General features: G+C 34.8%; 1 protein-coding gene across 1 annotated transcript; it reads right to left on the bottom strand.

Annotated features, from left to right (window-relative positions):
* Positions 1-4,417: 4,417 nt before the first annotated feature.
* LOC129925798 (fibronectin type 3 and ankyrin repeat domains 1 protein-like) lies at positions 4,418-5,269 on the bottom strand. Its single transcript, XM_056026378.1, has 2 exons — positions 4,921-5,269; positions 4,418-4,764 (listed from the first exon to the last, which is right to left on the bottom strand). Exons 1-2 carry the CDS (start codon positions 5,267-5,269, stop codon positions 4,418-4,420), a joined length of 696 nt encoding a protein of 231 aa, XP_055882353.1.
* Positions 5,270-14,200: the final 8,931 nt, after the last annotated feature.

Below are 14,200 nucleotides of genomic sequence, written 5' to 3' on the forward strand. Positions count from 1 at the left end.
AACAACTATCTAATTAAAAAAAAAACAACACTTTCCTTTGCATTAATCAGGGGAACTAGCTTCAAAATTTTATATTTTTCGCTAGTGTGAATGAGTTCTATACCTTTGCCAAACATGAAATGAATAGAACGGAAAGCGATTTACCATCGACATAAGATTGGTGAATTAAAAGTTAGCTATTGATATAATACAAATATCTTGACTTTAATTAGAAACCGTGTATTGTACCATGAATAGTGTCAACAATACTGTATATCAAAGTGGTAAAATTCAATCTATAGTTCATACTGTGAACACAATTATTGTATTGTTACGACCTTCTCAACCAGGCCTTCTGTAAACGCAAACTTAACAACAGCACATCTAATACAAAAAAAACTTGATAAGAGTTTCATTGGCTGTATTTTCTTCTTTTGTGCTAGTTTCTAAAAAAAAACTGGCTAACCTGTTGTTGCTAACTTTCTTTGTCTAATAATGAAGATAGAACAATTAGTCTTCTTATATTATTATTATTATAAATTATTTAGTTTGGTATTAAGTGTATGTATTATTATGTAATTATAAACGTTTTATTTTTTCTCAAATGAGCAATTAAATATTTGATGAAATATTGAAATATATTTTCAAAATTCATCTAGTGTTTGTGTGTGTTTTATAGATTAGATCAGATATATATATAATAAAACAAACTCATAGATGTTACTTTTTGAATTTTATTATAAAACATAAAATAAAAATTATTTAAAAAATGTATACAGATGTGAACTATGCATTTCACATTTAATTTGAATAAATCAACAAAATAAAACCAGAAGTAAGTTAAAAATGAACTACCGTAGAGGAATGTCTCGTAGTTTAAAGATACAACACACACAAAAAGGAAAAAAGTATAATGTTTAGCATTTGTACAATCTATGCATACTTTATATTGTTACGTATTTCTGAATCTTCTGGCTAAATGTACTAGTAGGCACACAAATAAAAACACTGCAAAGAACTTGACGACTAAACTTTCAGTTTCATATAACTTTAATGACTATTAACTCTAGCAATTCGTCAATGTAACATGTAGCGTAGAAGACTGTACAATATCTGTCAGTTTACAGTTAGCTATACTTCGTTGCAATTCATCTCTTCACTTCGTTGCAATTCATCTCTTGTCAACTTGCATCGAGCCGTATTCCACAGAACAGACCAACGACACACTTCCCAGTGTCGCTCCAGGTCTCCTAAAGCTGAACCAAGTCGCAATCAAGTCTACTGAATCAGAGCCGCACACGTCTTACATCGACTGTATCGACTGTAACGGCTCAAGTCCACTGTAGTTCGCTGTATAGACTTTAACGACAGTAGTCCACTCCAGTTAACTCTACCCTAGTTAACTTGCATCGAGTCGTACACATTTCTCTTCCACAGAGCCGCACACGTCTTACATAGTCTGTATCGACTGTAACGGCTCACTCACGACTCCATACGACTGACTTTAACATTAACTCTCTGGCTTATATAGAGTCCCTAATCGCTTGTCCAAAGTTGCACAAACACGGCTAGTATCCTCTGGAATAACACGTGAGGAAACGTCACATCCTGTCTTTGTTTATACATGTAGATTCCAGAAAACACCCGCTGCTGTGTTATCTCGTCGGGGTCACACGTTAACCTCTTCCTGTCACTGGTCATTTGTAACACTATGAACTAGATTTAAATATAACATAAACAAAATAATTAGAGAATAATTTTCAGCAATAGTATCAAGAAAATTAGAAAAATTATCTCCTTCACGGATGCAATATCTGTAGGTAAACTTTTGCGGCAAACTAATGCCAAACTGTCTCTTTAGTTTTCTTGTGGCCCTCATCCATAAGTTTTCGATGTTCTGTGTGTGAATGTCAGAGTCATTTGTATCCACAAAGTTTTGTTCGTAAATTATTACTGAATGAGTGTATATTCTATTTCCGATTTGGTTTATATTGCCGTATGATGCCCAGCCATTTGAAATTATATGGCTACCGGGCAGAGTGTGTTGTGTTATTAAATTGTCCAGTGTTTGCGCACTTCTGTCAGGTACTTCCAACATAAAACAGCGTCCAGTGCCTGTTTATATACCTCCGAAGACCCAATATCCTTCACCGCCCACAGTGATATTTCCTGTGGAAATATTTTGTTTCGTCGATTCCTAGGACGATAGGATTGAAATCCTCATCTACCCAGCAGATTTGTGTTGTATTTCTAGTGTTCCATTAGTCATTCTCTTCTCGCATGAAATTACACCAATCGGAGATAATAGACTTATTAACGCTGCCAGCTTCACGGGGCAGCTGGTGTTTTGGCATGTCTCAGACCCAGCAGTATACAAGAACTAAAATCTTCTTTATGCTGAGGTAACTCCGCGAAAAAAAAAATATTTGCGGTGCACCGATTTTCTTGTGTGGCATGTGTTGCAACACCATCTGTAGCCCTCTAGGCTTTCAGTGTATTTGTTCAAGGAACTCTAGGCTTTCAGTGCATTTGTTCAAGGAACTCTAGGCTTTCAGTGTATTTGTTCAAGGAACTAAGTCCATTGCAGCTACTACATCGTATTTCATTTTTAATCCGTTTCCTCCGGGCACATCACTTCGTTTTCAAGTTCAGGAATTAGTGAAGATTTCAGAACTCATTTCTTGTCTTCGGTGCCTAGAATGTCAGTGGGATCTACAATTTGTGTCTTTCTTCGAGCCATGCTGTGGAATGATCAAACGAGTATTAATTTATCTTTTATTTATTTTATAATGTGGGAAAACAAGGAAAATGGGCGTTGTGACGAGAAGACACTGGATTCGTTTTATTCTTGGCGAAGGAAATATTGCGTGTATATTTTGGGCTGGCCGATGGACTGGAGAATAATTAGAGATGGGGAAACCAAGCAAAACCCGAAAAAAAAAAAGCCAAGCCGAACTACAATTAGTGCCGAACTAAACCCGAAACACTCTTAAGGTCATCAATAAAGTGGTCTGCTTTTCATAACGCTCAACACTGTCACGACAATTTTCTTGGCCTCATATCTTTTTTTTTTATCATCAAACGAATGGATCACAACTCCTTATTACAGAATACAAACACTTCTTAGGCCAGTCAGTTGTAGCCATCTCCCTGCACTACATGGGCATTCGGGCTAATGTATAGCCCTTATATGGGCCTACACACTAAACAATGAACAAGCAACATAAGGCATATTTTGACTCCCAATCCACCCCTGAATATATTGCCCACCTCCTCCACATGAGTGATTATGAATGAATGAATGAATGAATCAGTGCATGGTCAAGACCAAGAATTTATTGATAAGCATACATATGTAATTCAAATACACATTTGTTGACGACTTATTTAATTATGATAATAAAAATACATACATACATTCATCAAAATACTTGACAAAAAGAGTTTCAAATAACAATGTGACTTTTTTTTAAAAACTACGTCAACAGCCAATATAACATTATTGGCTACATTAACTACTAATGCATCAACAGAACTGCCTACTAAACACTACTAGTCTCTCTGTCTACTACTGGACTCGTACAGCTACATTTTCAAGGACTCACCACCTTGCTGTCCTGGACTCAACTGCCCTTTCTTACACACTGTCTCTCGTCCGTGAAGGCTTTCTTATGTAATGACTACACCAACCTTATATGTATTTAGGTAATTTTCAATTACGGTTTGACTACGGGATAACTTCCAATCTGGAACCGTTTTCTAATCTTCACTAGTGAGAAACCAACCTTAACCTCTATGGGGTCTTACGTACTGTGCGCTGGTAAAGATGACAGACCACAGAATGCTACTACATTTATTGATTTGACATCCCATTATAAGGGCAATTTCTTTTGTGAATCACTTCTTACGACAAAAATGTAGAAATAACGAAATTAGCCTTGCCACCTCCCCCGAACACACTGTTACCAGACTCAACTTCTCTAAAGACATTGGCTTTGAAAAGAGTTCATCCACGAACTCAAGACATTGCTTGTATCTTTTCTTCACCAAAAGATTCCTGCTACTAACATATTGCTGATAACAGCAATCTGAAAGTGTTAAAAAGGAAATGTTACTGAAGTACCGAGCAAGTTGTAGATTATCGATCATCAGAGCGTACCAGAATGGAGAAAATGTCTTTGCCGGGGTGTGAAAGGTGTATCGGTCTTCTTTCAACGTACATTCAGAAATGTCCATGGGACAAACACAGCAATAAATAAGTCTCTGAACAAGATTCACCTCGTTATCTAAGATAAAAAAAAGAAGTACTTTTTTTCAACACATACATCCAGTCCACCTTTTCTTAATAAATTGTCGGTACATGTGATCAGTTTTTCCTTGCATAAGATCGTGCGAGGGCCAATACTATCCAGCATAATCTCAACAACATTTTTATTATTCACATAATTTCTGATGCCCAAATCAGCTCCTTTCTCAGCAGTGTTACTACCCCTGTCATTGACATTTCGGCAGCTATCATGATAGCGGTCTTACCGTCTTTGTTCTGGTTGTTAATATTTAAACTGGAATCTAATAAGAACAGAATGGAATCCTTTTTTTTTCCTGAACTCTTTAAAGCGTTCATCAAGGCAGTATTTCCCTGTGTGTCTACCACATCCAAATCAGCTTTGTAGATCACTAGCAAGCATAACATATCTGTGTCGTTGTTCTTGGCTGCAAGATGTAAAGCAGTCAAGCCAGTAGAAGAGCATGGTACATTGACATCAATTGGAAATTTTAGAAAAACTGCAACAGTATTTGTTAACCCAAGGTTTACGGCATAATAAAAGGCATTTCGACCATAGTAATCCATTGGAGTGCAGTCTGCCCCAGACTCCAACAAATATGTGACTACTTAAGCATGATCCTTTAAAGATGATGCTAGCATTAGAGCCGTTTTACCCTCAGAGTCTTTGTCGTTGATGTTAGCTCCGTGATTCAGATACAACTTTGTCAGTTCTAGAGTCACTTCGAACATTTCATCTGTGGTTTTGATCTTTTGATTGTTGCATTCTTTGTCAGTGTCATCATTTAAAAACAGATTTAATAGTGCACTAAGATTTCTGTCCCCTGATTTTAATTTAACATCCGCTCCATTCAAGAGAAGACTATTAGCGATGTCAGTGTCCAAACAGTACATTAAAGGAGATTTATGATTGCTAACAAAATTGACATCTTCACCGAAAGAAATTAACTTCTCCACCGTCTCTTTATTTCCTGCTTTAACTGCTGCATGTAAAAGGTCCGACATTGTTTTCTTTCTTTTTGTCGTTGAATTTTTCTCGTGTATTTTTTTAATTTATTTAGTAAGCTCTTCTCATCTGTAAAGAAAAAAAATTAATCTTTATGGGTCACGTGGTTACAAGCCCAAAAGAAAAAAAAAAGCAGAAATTAGTTTTTCCCTTCCCAAGAATCTAGCTCACAAACACTTATTGAGAAGCCTTACCCTAGTCCTAGCTCAATTTCTAATTACAACAGAGATACATTACTCTAACAGGATTTAGAAGAGGTGCCAGTGTAAGTAAAATCACTAAAACCCTTGTAGCCTTAGGAGCCTGTACAGTAGTATACTTTGAACAATTTCTCAAACGCCCTGGTGGCCAAACAGCAAAGGTACCAAAGTATTAAAGCAACATAATTTCCCCCCTCCTCAAAAAAAAAGTATGAATAAAGACTTTATGTCCTAACTAGACTTGACCTTTTTTGGACATTATCTCCAAGCTTATTGCATTTACATATGGTATTGTTAAATGTGAGTCTTTATTCATCTGTGATATATGTCATAGCTTTACTTTGGATATCTTCTTCTTTCTTTACATTTTCTATAGCTACCAGTATTGGAAACCAAAACAGAGAATTTTAATATTACTGCTCTTGATTGATTCAATAATAACTTCATGAAGATGGGAATTCTAAGACAACTTTTCAAGTATCATAGCATCTTGATTTTTATTATGAGAATCTGGTTTACCATTATACTAAGATAGGTACTTTGTATTGTTTTAGTCATTTTTCCTCTTTAATGGCATTTTTCAGGTTGGAAAGAAATTATGTATTTTCACATCAGAAATTCATTTTATTTTTTTTTTACAAAGCTTACATTAATTCACTTTGTCTGTCTGTCTGGTAAAAAAATGTGTACACGTTATTTCTCCCACACCAAATCTCGGATCAGGCTGAAATTGTGCACAATTATTTCTTTTACACACATCTCTAACAATGGAAAGAAATTTTCCTTGACTGATAAAGTTGTATAAGTTGTATTAGTCCCCTTAATTGTTTGTAGAAAATAATTTGTAAATAACTATAAAACCTATTTTCAGTGGTTACCAAATTGGCTTGAGAAGACTGAGGAGTCCTTAGCTCTCGAGTTCGAATTCAGGTCGCTCCTTTTTTTTTTCTTTTACAAATACATTTAAAATGCGATGACCCACTACCCTCTCCAACTGACAAGTGATAGGATCATAGCGTATTGAGAAAACTAAAAGCATGAAAGTACGCTAAACAAAAACAATTAGTAAAAATATTTCTAATTGCACAGATTTATTATTGTTAGTCTAGATCTATTACAAATTTAATTACATGACTGATCCAAACTAATTGACACTACTACAATTAATATAAGCTTTGTTGTTGTTTTTTAAAGTATTTATTGTATTTTGCTTGTTTTTAACTAGTTTATGTTGATTTTAATGTTTCTATATACAAAGCAATTACTTTTAAATAATTTTTTTTCACAGAATTATAGCAATTAAAAAGGCCATTTATATTAATAAGAGAATTAATTAGAAACCTTTTACAAATGTTGTTGATTTGTAGCCATTAAAGATTACAGCTTGCTCTCTACCTAAAGAGATATTTTTAATCCAAAGGTGTAATGGACCAGTAATGTTTATTTTTACTTGCATGCACTAAGGAAGAAGAAGCACTTGTACAAATTTTTGCTAGCGTGTGGAATAAGAAATGTGCCTTTATCTTTGTGTCTTTCTGAGCATTTTATTTTGTTTTTAAATTTGTAAATTAAGGTTTGGTGTTGTATTTATTATAGCTACTATAACTTTTAGTCTTCTACCATGAAGCTCTCTAAATTTAGTGATTTTACCAATGGTGTCATTTTAAAACTTATCATTTGATTGCTAATGACTTGCATATAATTTAAGCAAGAAGTATTTAAAGCTTATTAAGTGGTTTAGTTTATGCTTCAACTAATAATTTCAACTATTATTTAGTGGTACTAATTTTGCAATAAGTTTCAATTTTTTTTAAAAATTTCTTTAGCTATAAGTGTGTTGTTGTTTCTTTTTTGAGTATTTTAAATCTTCATGTGTCTGTCAGGAGAATATTATGAGATGATTGTTATGTATTGTAGATTCTATCTTGATATCTTGATTAGATATAGAGATAGATAATCTAGATGTAGTAAATTTAGAGTCTAGACACTACAGATGTGGATTCTGCAATGACAACTTTTTCCTGCAACTAAAGCCAGTACTGACTAAGATCTTATTTACAAGACTAGATGAAGCAAGATCTAGATCTATTTCTATATAGATATTTATCTTATACGATACAGACGTTACTTCAAAAAAGAAGATGATTATGTCCTAAGCGTCATGCATTTAGTCATACATATTAACAAATTGTGATGATCACACTTGCCGGGGATTATATTATAGAGGATTCAGTTAGTTAGGTAAGAATGGCTATCCTAACCTGTACTATACTACAAAAGATCATCTGTATTAAAAATTTATTAAGCGAATAAACAAAAAACACCAACATGCAACACACATCTTATCATGCAAAGATAAAATAAGTCTAAAAGTTGGTGTAAAAGTCACTATCCCAGTGACCTAATTTTGGTAGAATAAGTGAGTTCATATTTTTATTTTTTGTGTAGTATTTATGCATAATTGGTAAACATCTTGATGATTTCATGTGAGGGGATCTTAAAATTTAGTAAATGTTAATATTTTATAGCATTAAAATCTGAATCTGAATTTATTGATGCCTAAATATAGAGACCATGGGCGTTGCCAGGATTTTTTTTCGGTCGGGGTTTCGGGGGGGGGGGGATTTTTTTCTCCTCCCCCCTCCCGCCAAAAAAAATTATATTTATTTATGTGTGTGTGTGTACATAATCTTTATTACATTCTGACCCTTCATTCTTTCGGAGACATTTATTGTGCCCTAGAATGAAAAAAAAAATCCAGGTATTCATCAATAACTGCATGAGGAAGATTCTTATGATCCGCTGGCAAGACAAAATCTTGAATGAGGAATTGTGGCAAAGAACAAAGCAGCATCCCATTGAAGTAGATATCCTTCAGAGACGATGGAGATGGCTAGGTCACAATCTTCGCAAGCCTGCATCCAACATAATACTGTACCCGAACAGGTCAACTCAAACATAGCCTTGTGATACTTCAAATAAATACCACTCTTACAGCAGCAACATATTACATTAAGATACTTGAGTAGCGGTTGTTTTTTTTTCCCTTTCTTTTAAAAAACTAACAACAACGTGTAAAGGTTAATTAAAAGTTACTGGATCCAATATTTGATTATTTTATCTTGTGGCACATAAACCAGTGTCGTTAGCAGTGGAAGAGTATTTTCAGATTCTAGAATGTTGACATGTCTCTATGCCAAAGGTTAATATATGTAACGTGTGGCTATCATATCAAATAATAAGCTTATCCCCTATATATCTCGGACTCTCTATCTCTTCTTTACTCTATTTGAAAACAAGAAACAAAAAAAATACTATTTCTCTTATCGATTAGTTTTCTTTAAATAGCTAATAAATTTCTGGTTAAGCGAATGTTAAGTCTACCTTACTTTATTATATTCCAATGATAGGTCTTTCGATTATTATTTTTCATAACTTACTTACCTAGACTTAGATCCACCAGCGCCGTTAGTTGCATTTGGCAGCTATCTCCACATAGATCTGTCCTGCAGCCTCTTTACAGCCAGTGTACACTGCTCTGAGGTCCTCCATAAAAGTATGTCAGTAAGTTATAGGAGGACACCCCTCTTTGTGTTTTCCTCGTATTGGCTCCATGTCATTGCAACTCTCGGAATGCGTAGTTCAATCTGTCGGAGGACATGCCCAGCAGACCTCATGCGACGCTTGTTCATTATTTATTACTCATCACAAATATTCTTCTAATTGAATAATTTTTATTTTGTTCATTACTTCGTGAAACAATCATTGATTGTTTTGGCGCAGTTCTGTTAGTTTAACCATTATTTTATGACACAATAGTTCTACCTTTTGAACTACAGAGCCCAGTGTCATAGTTCACCTACAAACCTGACAAATACCCTGCTTGTAAATGTAATTATGAATATAGTTAACGATCTATGATGTGTTTTCTGTTTCTATGGCCTTTGGTTACAAGTGTGTCATGGGTCAGCACAAGCCACAATGACTAACCGACTTTTGTATCAGGGCATTCGAAACAAAAAATAAGTTGGTAACCCATCTCTTCGACTGCTAGGGGTCTAAGGGAGCGCTATAAGATCCCCCAGCGGGATTCTGGATGGAGTCCGGACACCAAGCGTTTTCTTGCATTTAGATGCAGAAAGGCATTTTCCTGACTTCTACAGCTCACTATTCAGCCTATTAAAAAGGGAAGGTCAAAGTGTAATATAGTAAAGTGGAGACACTGGCTGATATTAAAGTTTATGTGATAATTGAGGATCTTGTGGAATCGAAAGATTATCTTCATGTTCTCCAAACCCTCTTGCAGTTGGCAAGATTAGGTCAAAAGAACACGTCAACAGAACAAAGGAACGCTCTGGTGAAATTCGGCCGTTTTGTTTGGCAAATACGTATTTCTAATATCTAATTTATACGAATGTTTAAATAATGTTTTTTTACTAGAAAAATATTGAAATATGTATTCATTTATTTCTATACATTATATAAGAATATAAAAGATTTTCTTTTCTTCAAATTTTATCAGAATGTCACAATAGGCCTATTAACATTCATTTACATGTCATTTATAATACCTGCGTTTACCAATGTTGTGAACATTAAAACACTAAACAATGTTACTAAAGAAGTCTTCATGGTCGATGTCGTCAAGTGCTCCAAACATTCACATCTAAACCTGAATTGTTTTAAATTGTAATGAGAATGTACAAAGTAGAAAATAAAATATATAAATCAGATCTTTACATTATAATTTATCAGACGAAAAATGAACAAATTTGATAAACGACTATAAAATTATAATTAAGTTCAATTTCTTTGCTATTAGATAAATTGGAGTAATAAATAAATTAAAAATATTAGATCAATTTGAGTTGTAAGTGAAATCACCTTAACATGTCTGTGGTCAACAACAAAATAAAGGACCTAAAGACTTCCTTACACACAAAAATGTTAGACTGTAACATTTTTAGAATTAGATAAGGATTGAGATTTAAACCTTCATGCTGCAGTGCGAACGTGAATACATAAAGAACTAAACAAAGTAGGATGCGCTTGAAAGAGAGAGAGAGAGAGAGAGAGAGAAAGGGGGAAAGAGAGAGAACAAGAGAAGGGAAAGAGAGAAAGACAAAGAAAGAGAAGGAGAAAGTCAAAGAAAGAGAAGGAGAAAGACAAAGAAAGAGAAGGTGAAAGAGAGAAAGACAAAGAAAGAGAAGAAGAAATAGAGAAAAAAGGAGGGAGAAGGCGCAAGAGAGAGCGAGGGGGAGAAAGAGAAAGTAATAGAGAAGTTGGAAAAGAGATAAATGAAAAAGAGAGAGAACAAGAGAAGGAAAGAGAGAGAGAGAGACAGAGAGAGTAAAAAAAATAGATGAGTTACAAGCAGATTAGAAAAAAAATACTGTAGAAAAAGAATAGGGAAACGATATATATATATATATAACTTGAACATTTAAGGAAATCTGTAGTTATGATAACGTCAATGATTTTTCAACTATTTTCTCCCAAGTTTTCCTAAAATTGAAATGTCACTGATGTATTGAAACTAGCATCACTTTTTTTTGGTTCATAACTTTAACTCAGAAATGTGCCTTTGTTAGGTTTTGTATTAGAAGATTATGGTTCAGTGTTTTATTTATAATTGCTACTTTATTTTGAGTCTTATCTCCTAAAGGTTTTCTAAATTTAGTGATTTAACTAAAGATGTTTCTCTAGTCAAATGTCAATATTCGTGTGTTATGAATCTGAGATGAACTCCAATTGGTGACAAGGCATGGAGACCTAGGTCTCCCGTAGTGCCCTGGTAAGGAACTCTGCTGTTTGGCGTAGTGCCTCATAGCTTCCATACAAACATAGTGAACCACTGGATACGTCTTCCCGCAGCTCGCGGAGCTTCGGACACTCTTGCAAGACGTGCGCCACCGTCTCTTCTGATTCCCCACAGTGTCGGCAACGGGCATCAAAATTTGGCCGGAACCGGGCCAAGTACGCACCTATGGGGCAGTGTCCCATACGCCACTGCGCTATTGTTGTTTGTTTTTAGCCTCCACCACGGGTCCTCTCGATTTGGGCGCCGCATGTGCTGCCAGACTCCCCTGACAGTGTTGGAGTCATCCCAGGATTTCAACCATTTTTCATGTACCCACTCTCGTATTACTGTCGTAGCCTGTTGGAACGTCTTGGTGACTTGAAAGTGGGCACGGCCAGCGCTCCTTCTCGTGCTACAGCATCAGCCACGGCATTGCCCCTCACGCCACAGTGCGAGGGCACCCACTGCATAACGATGACAGCTCCAATAAGTAGGCGGATGTTTGTGTTATGAATCTGACTGCTCTATTTTGTGTCTTTTCTAATTTTTTTGATGTTTTCTTTAGTTGAGGGGTCCTAAACTGAGGATGTATATTCTATTAATGGCATTACCCAGGTTAAATAACATTTTAGTTTTTTGTACTTATTTGATTTATAGAAATTTCTTTTAATAAACTCTAATGCTGTGTTTTATTTTTTAATAGTGTCATCAATATGGGGATTCCATGACAGATTTTCATTTATTATAACCTTTGCTTTTTTTTTTGTAAAAAATAAATAAATAGGTGTCTTTACTCATCGATGGATTGCCTAACTTGTGACTATTAAAAAATTAATAATAAACGTAAAAATACAAGAAAAGTCATAATATTTTCCCACATTGAAAAAGGTGCCGGTACTCCGTAGCTTTGCGTAACGTCACAAAAAACACTGATTAAAACACTTAGGTATTTTGCGCTTTTAGTCTGTATTACTGGTTTACCATGAATAAGATAAGTGGAATTTTTTTGTTTTAGTTTTTTTTTTTTTTTTTGTTACTTTTAATAACTGACATTTTTCTGGGATTTTATGCGTGTATTTATGTCCAGCTCAAATTTCGAGTCGGTTTCTTTTATTTCTGATGAGCTTCATTACGGCAATGAATCCACGTTGTACTAAGTAGGTCTACATGAAAACATTCAGAAACTTTTCTTCAATGACCCAAAATGCCGGTCATAAAATTGGAATTTTTTTTTTAATTTTTTTTTGTAACCAGAATTTTCGGTATTCGTGTTTACACATTGTTTTTAGCGAAGAAGTTATTTTAATTGGAAACAACTTTCCTTTTTTTCTGCGAACTCTATTCGATAGTTCCAGGGGTCAGCGGACCATTTTGAGAACCACTGTTCTAAAACTCTCAAGCCTCTGACAACGATATCAATGGCTCTTTAACCAATAGGAAAATAGACCAATGAAATAACGGCAAATGAACTTAGAATTCGTCATACCATACAACTAAAATTCTATTATGTGTTATCAAAGTTCCACTTTCGAAACATGCAATCTATAGGGCAGAGGATGTTAGGGTCATCTGTTTCTTTGGCAAACGGTTAACGAGCAGGATGTCATGTAGTTAGCACAACGACTTGAGTCAGGTACCCATTGCAGTTGGGGGGACTCAGGGGAGCCCTAAAAACCCTGAAATACAAAATCTTCACCGAGATTCCAATAAGACTCCAGGTTCAGAAGTCAAGCTTTTAATCGCTCAGCCACCGCGCCTCTTATTATGCATTATTGGCAACACCATATGCAAATGCAATCGTTATACAACGCATTAAATATCTATCTGTTTGATCCTATTAACCGTTATTTTTACCCTTTTCCTTAAACACTTCAAATGAAAGTCATTGTCATGTGTTTATTATGTTTATTTGACTTGAAGATCTTGATGCTATAAACTTGTGACATGTGGGTTCGGAGGTGCCTAGATTATAATAATAATAATAATCAAGGAAGTAACAAAGTGCTGATATATTTTCTTCAGTTTTAATTATTTAAAACTTGAACTTGAAACAATAAACGTATGTACAAAGATATATAAAACAGATACAGGATTCAGTGAAAATGTTCAATAAAATGAGTAAATATTTACTTAAAAACTTAGCGACTTTTAAGTCTAACTTTCTAGCTCTCTCACTCGTTTCAAGCTAACACTCCGCCTTTTATATCTTTCTTTAGAATAACGAACAGTGACATCTCAATACCCATCCTTGACTCCTTGACCCGTTTACATTTAATTTTCCTTTTAATTGTTTTTGTAATTCAACCTACGTCAATTATGTTTCCCTGCTGTAGGCTTGAACTAAGTTTTAATCGGCGTCTTTCTGGCATTAAAGCGTGAGTGCGCTGACCTGATTTGAGATAGGTACACTGTCCTCATTTCGTAAACAATGAGGTGTCACTAGGGACGTGACAGTCATAATATCAATTTGATATATAATTGTAATTGTATAATTGATGCATAATTATAAAGTAGTGTATAATTTTAATGTTCACATTTTCTAATATGCCCAAACGGAAATGTAAAACCACATATAAGTATATGGCATCCTCTATACTCTATGTGTTTAATGCAAATTTAATTCAGGGCTGTTGAGTAATGTGATGTTAAGGTCACAAAAGAAGTGTCAACAGGAAGCTTATGTCTACACTGGCTTCTCGAAGATTCAAAATTCTAGCCAGAATAGTAAACATGTACAGGAAGTTTATTAGACATTTTAAGTTATCGTGTAATTTATTTTATGGATTTCAGACGTTACTTCCAAAAAGAAGAAAATTACGTCCTACGCATTTCATGTGTCGATCTAGTCACGCATGTCAATCGGAAGAAGAAGCACTTGTACGAATTTGTCTTACAATATGGCGTAAGAAATGCATCTCTATCTTTATAAG

Source organism: Biomphalaria glabrata, chromosome 4 (genome assembly GCF_947242115.1).
Source record: "Biomphalaria glabrata chromosome 4, xgBioGlab47.1, whole genome shotgun sequence".
NCBI lineage: Eukaryota > Metazoa > Mollusca > Gastropoda > Planorbidae > Biomphalaria > Biomphalaria glabrata.

Coding starts and splice junctions, on each gene's coding strand:
- LOC129925798 (XM_056026378.1), bottom strand. CDS start 5,269: ATGTCGGACCTTTTACATGCAGCAGTTAAAGCAGGAAATAAAGAGACG. Junction 4,765..4,920: donor CAACGACAAAGACTCTGAGG/GTAAAACGGCTC, acceptor ATACTGTTGCAG/TTTTTCTAAAATTTCCAATT.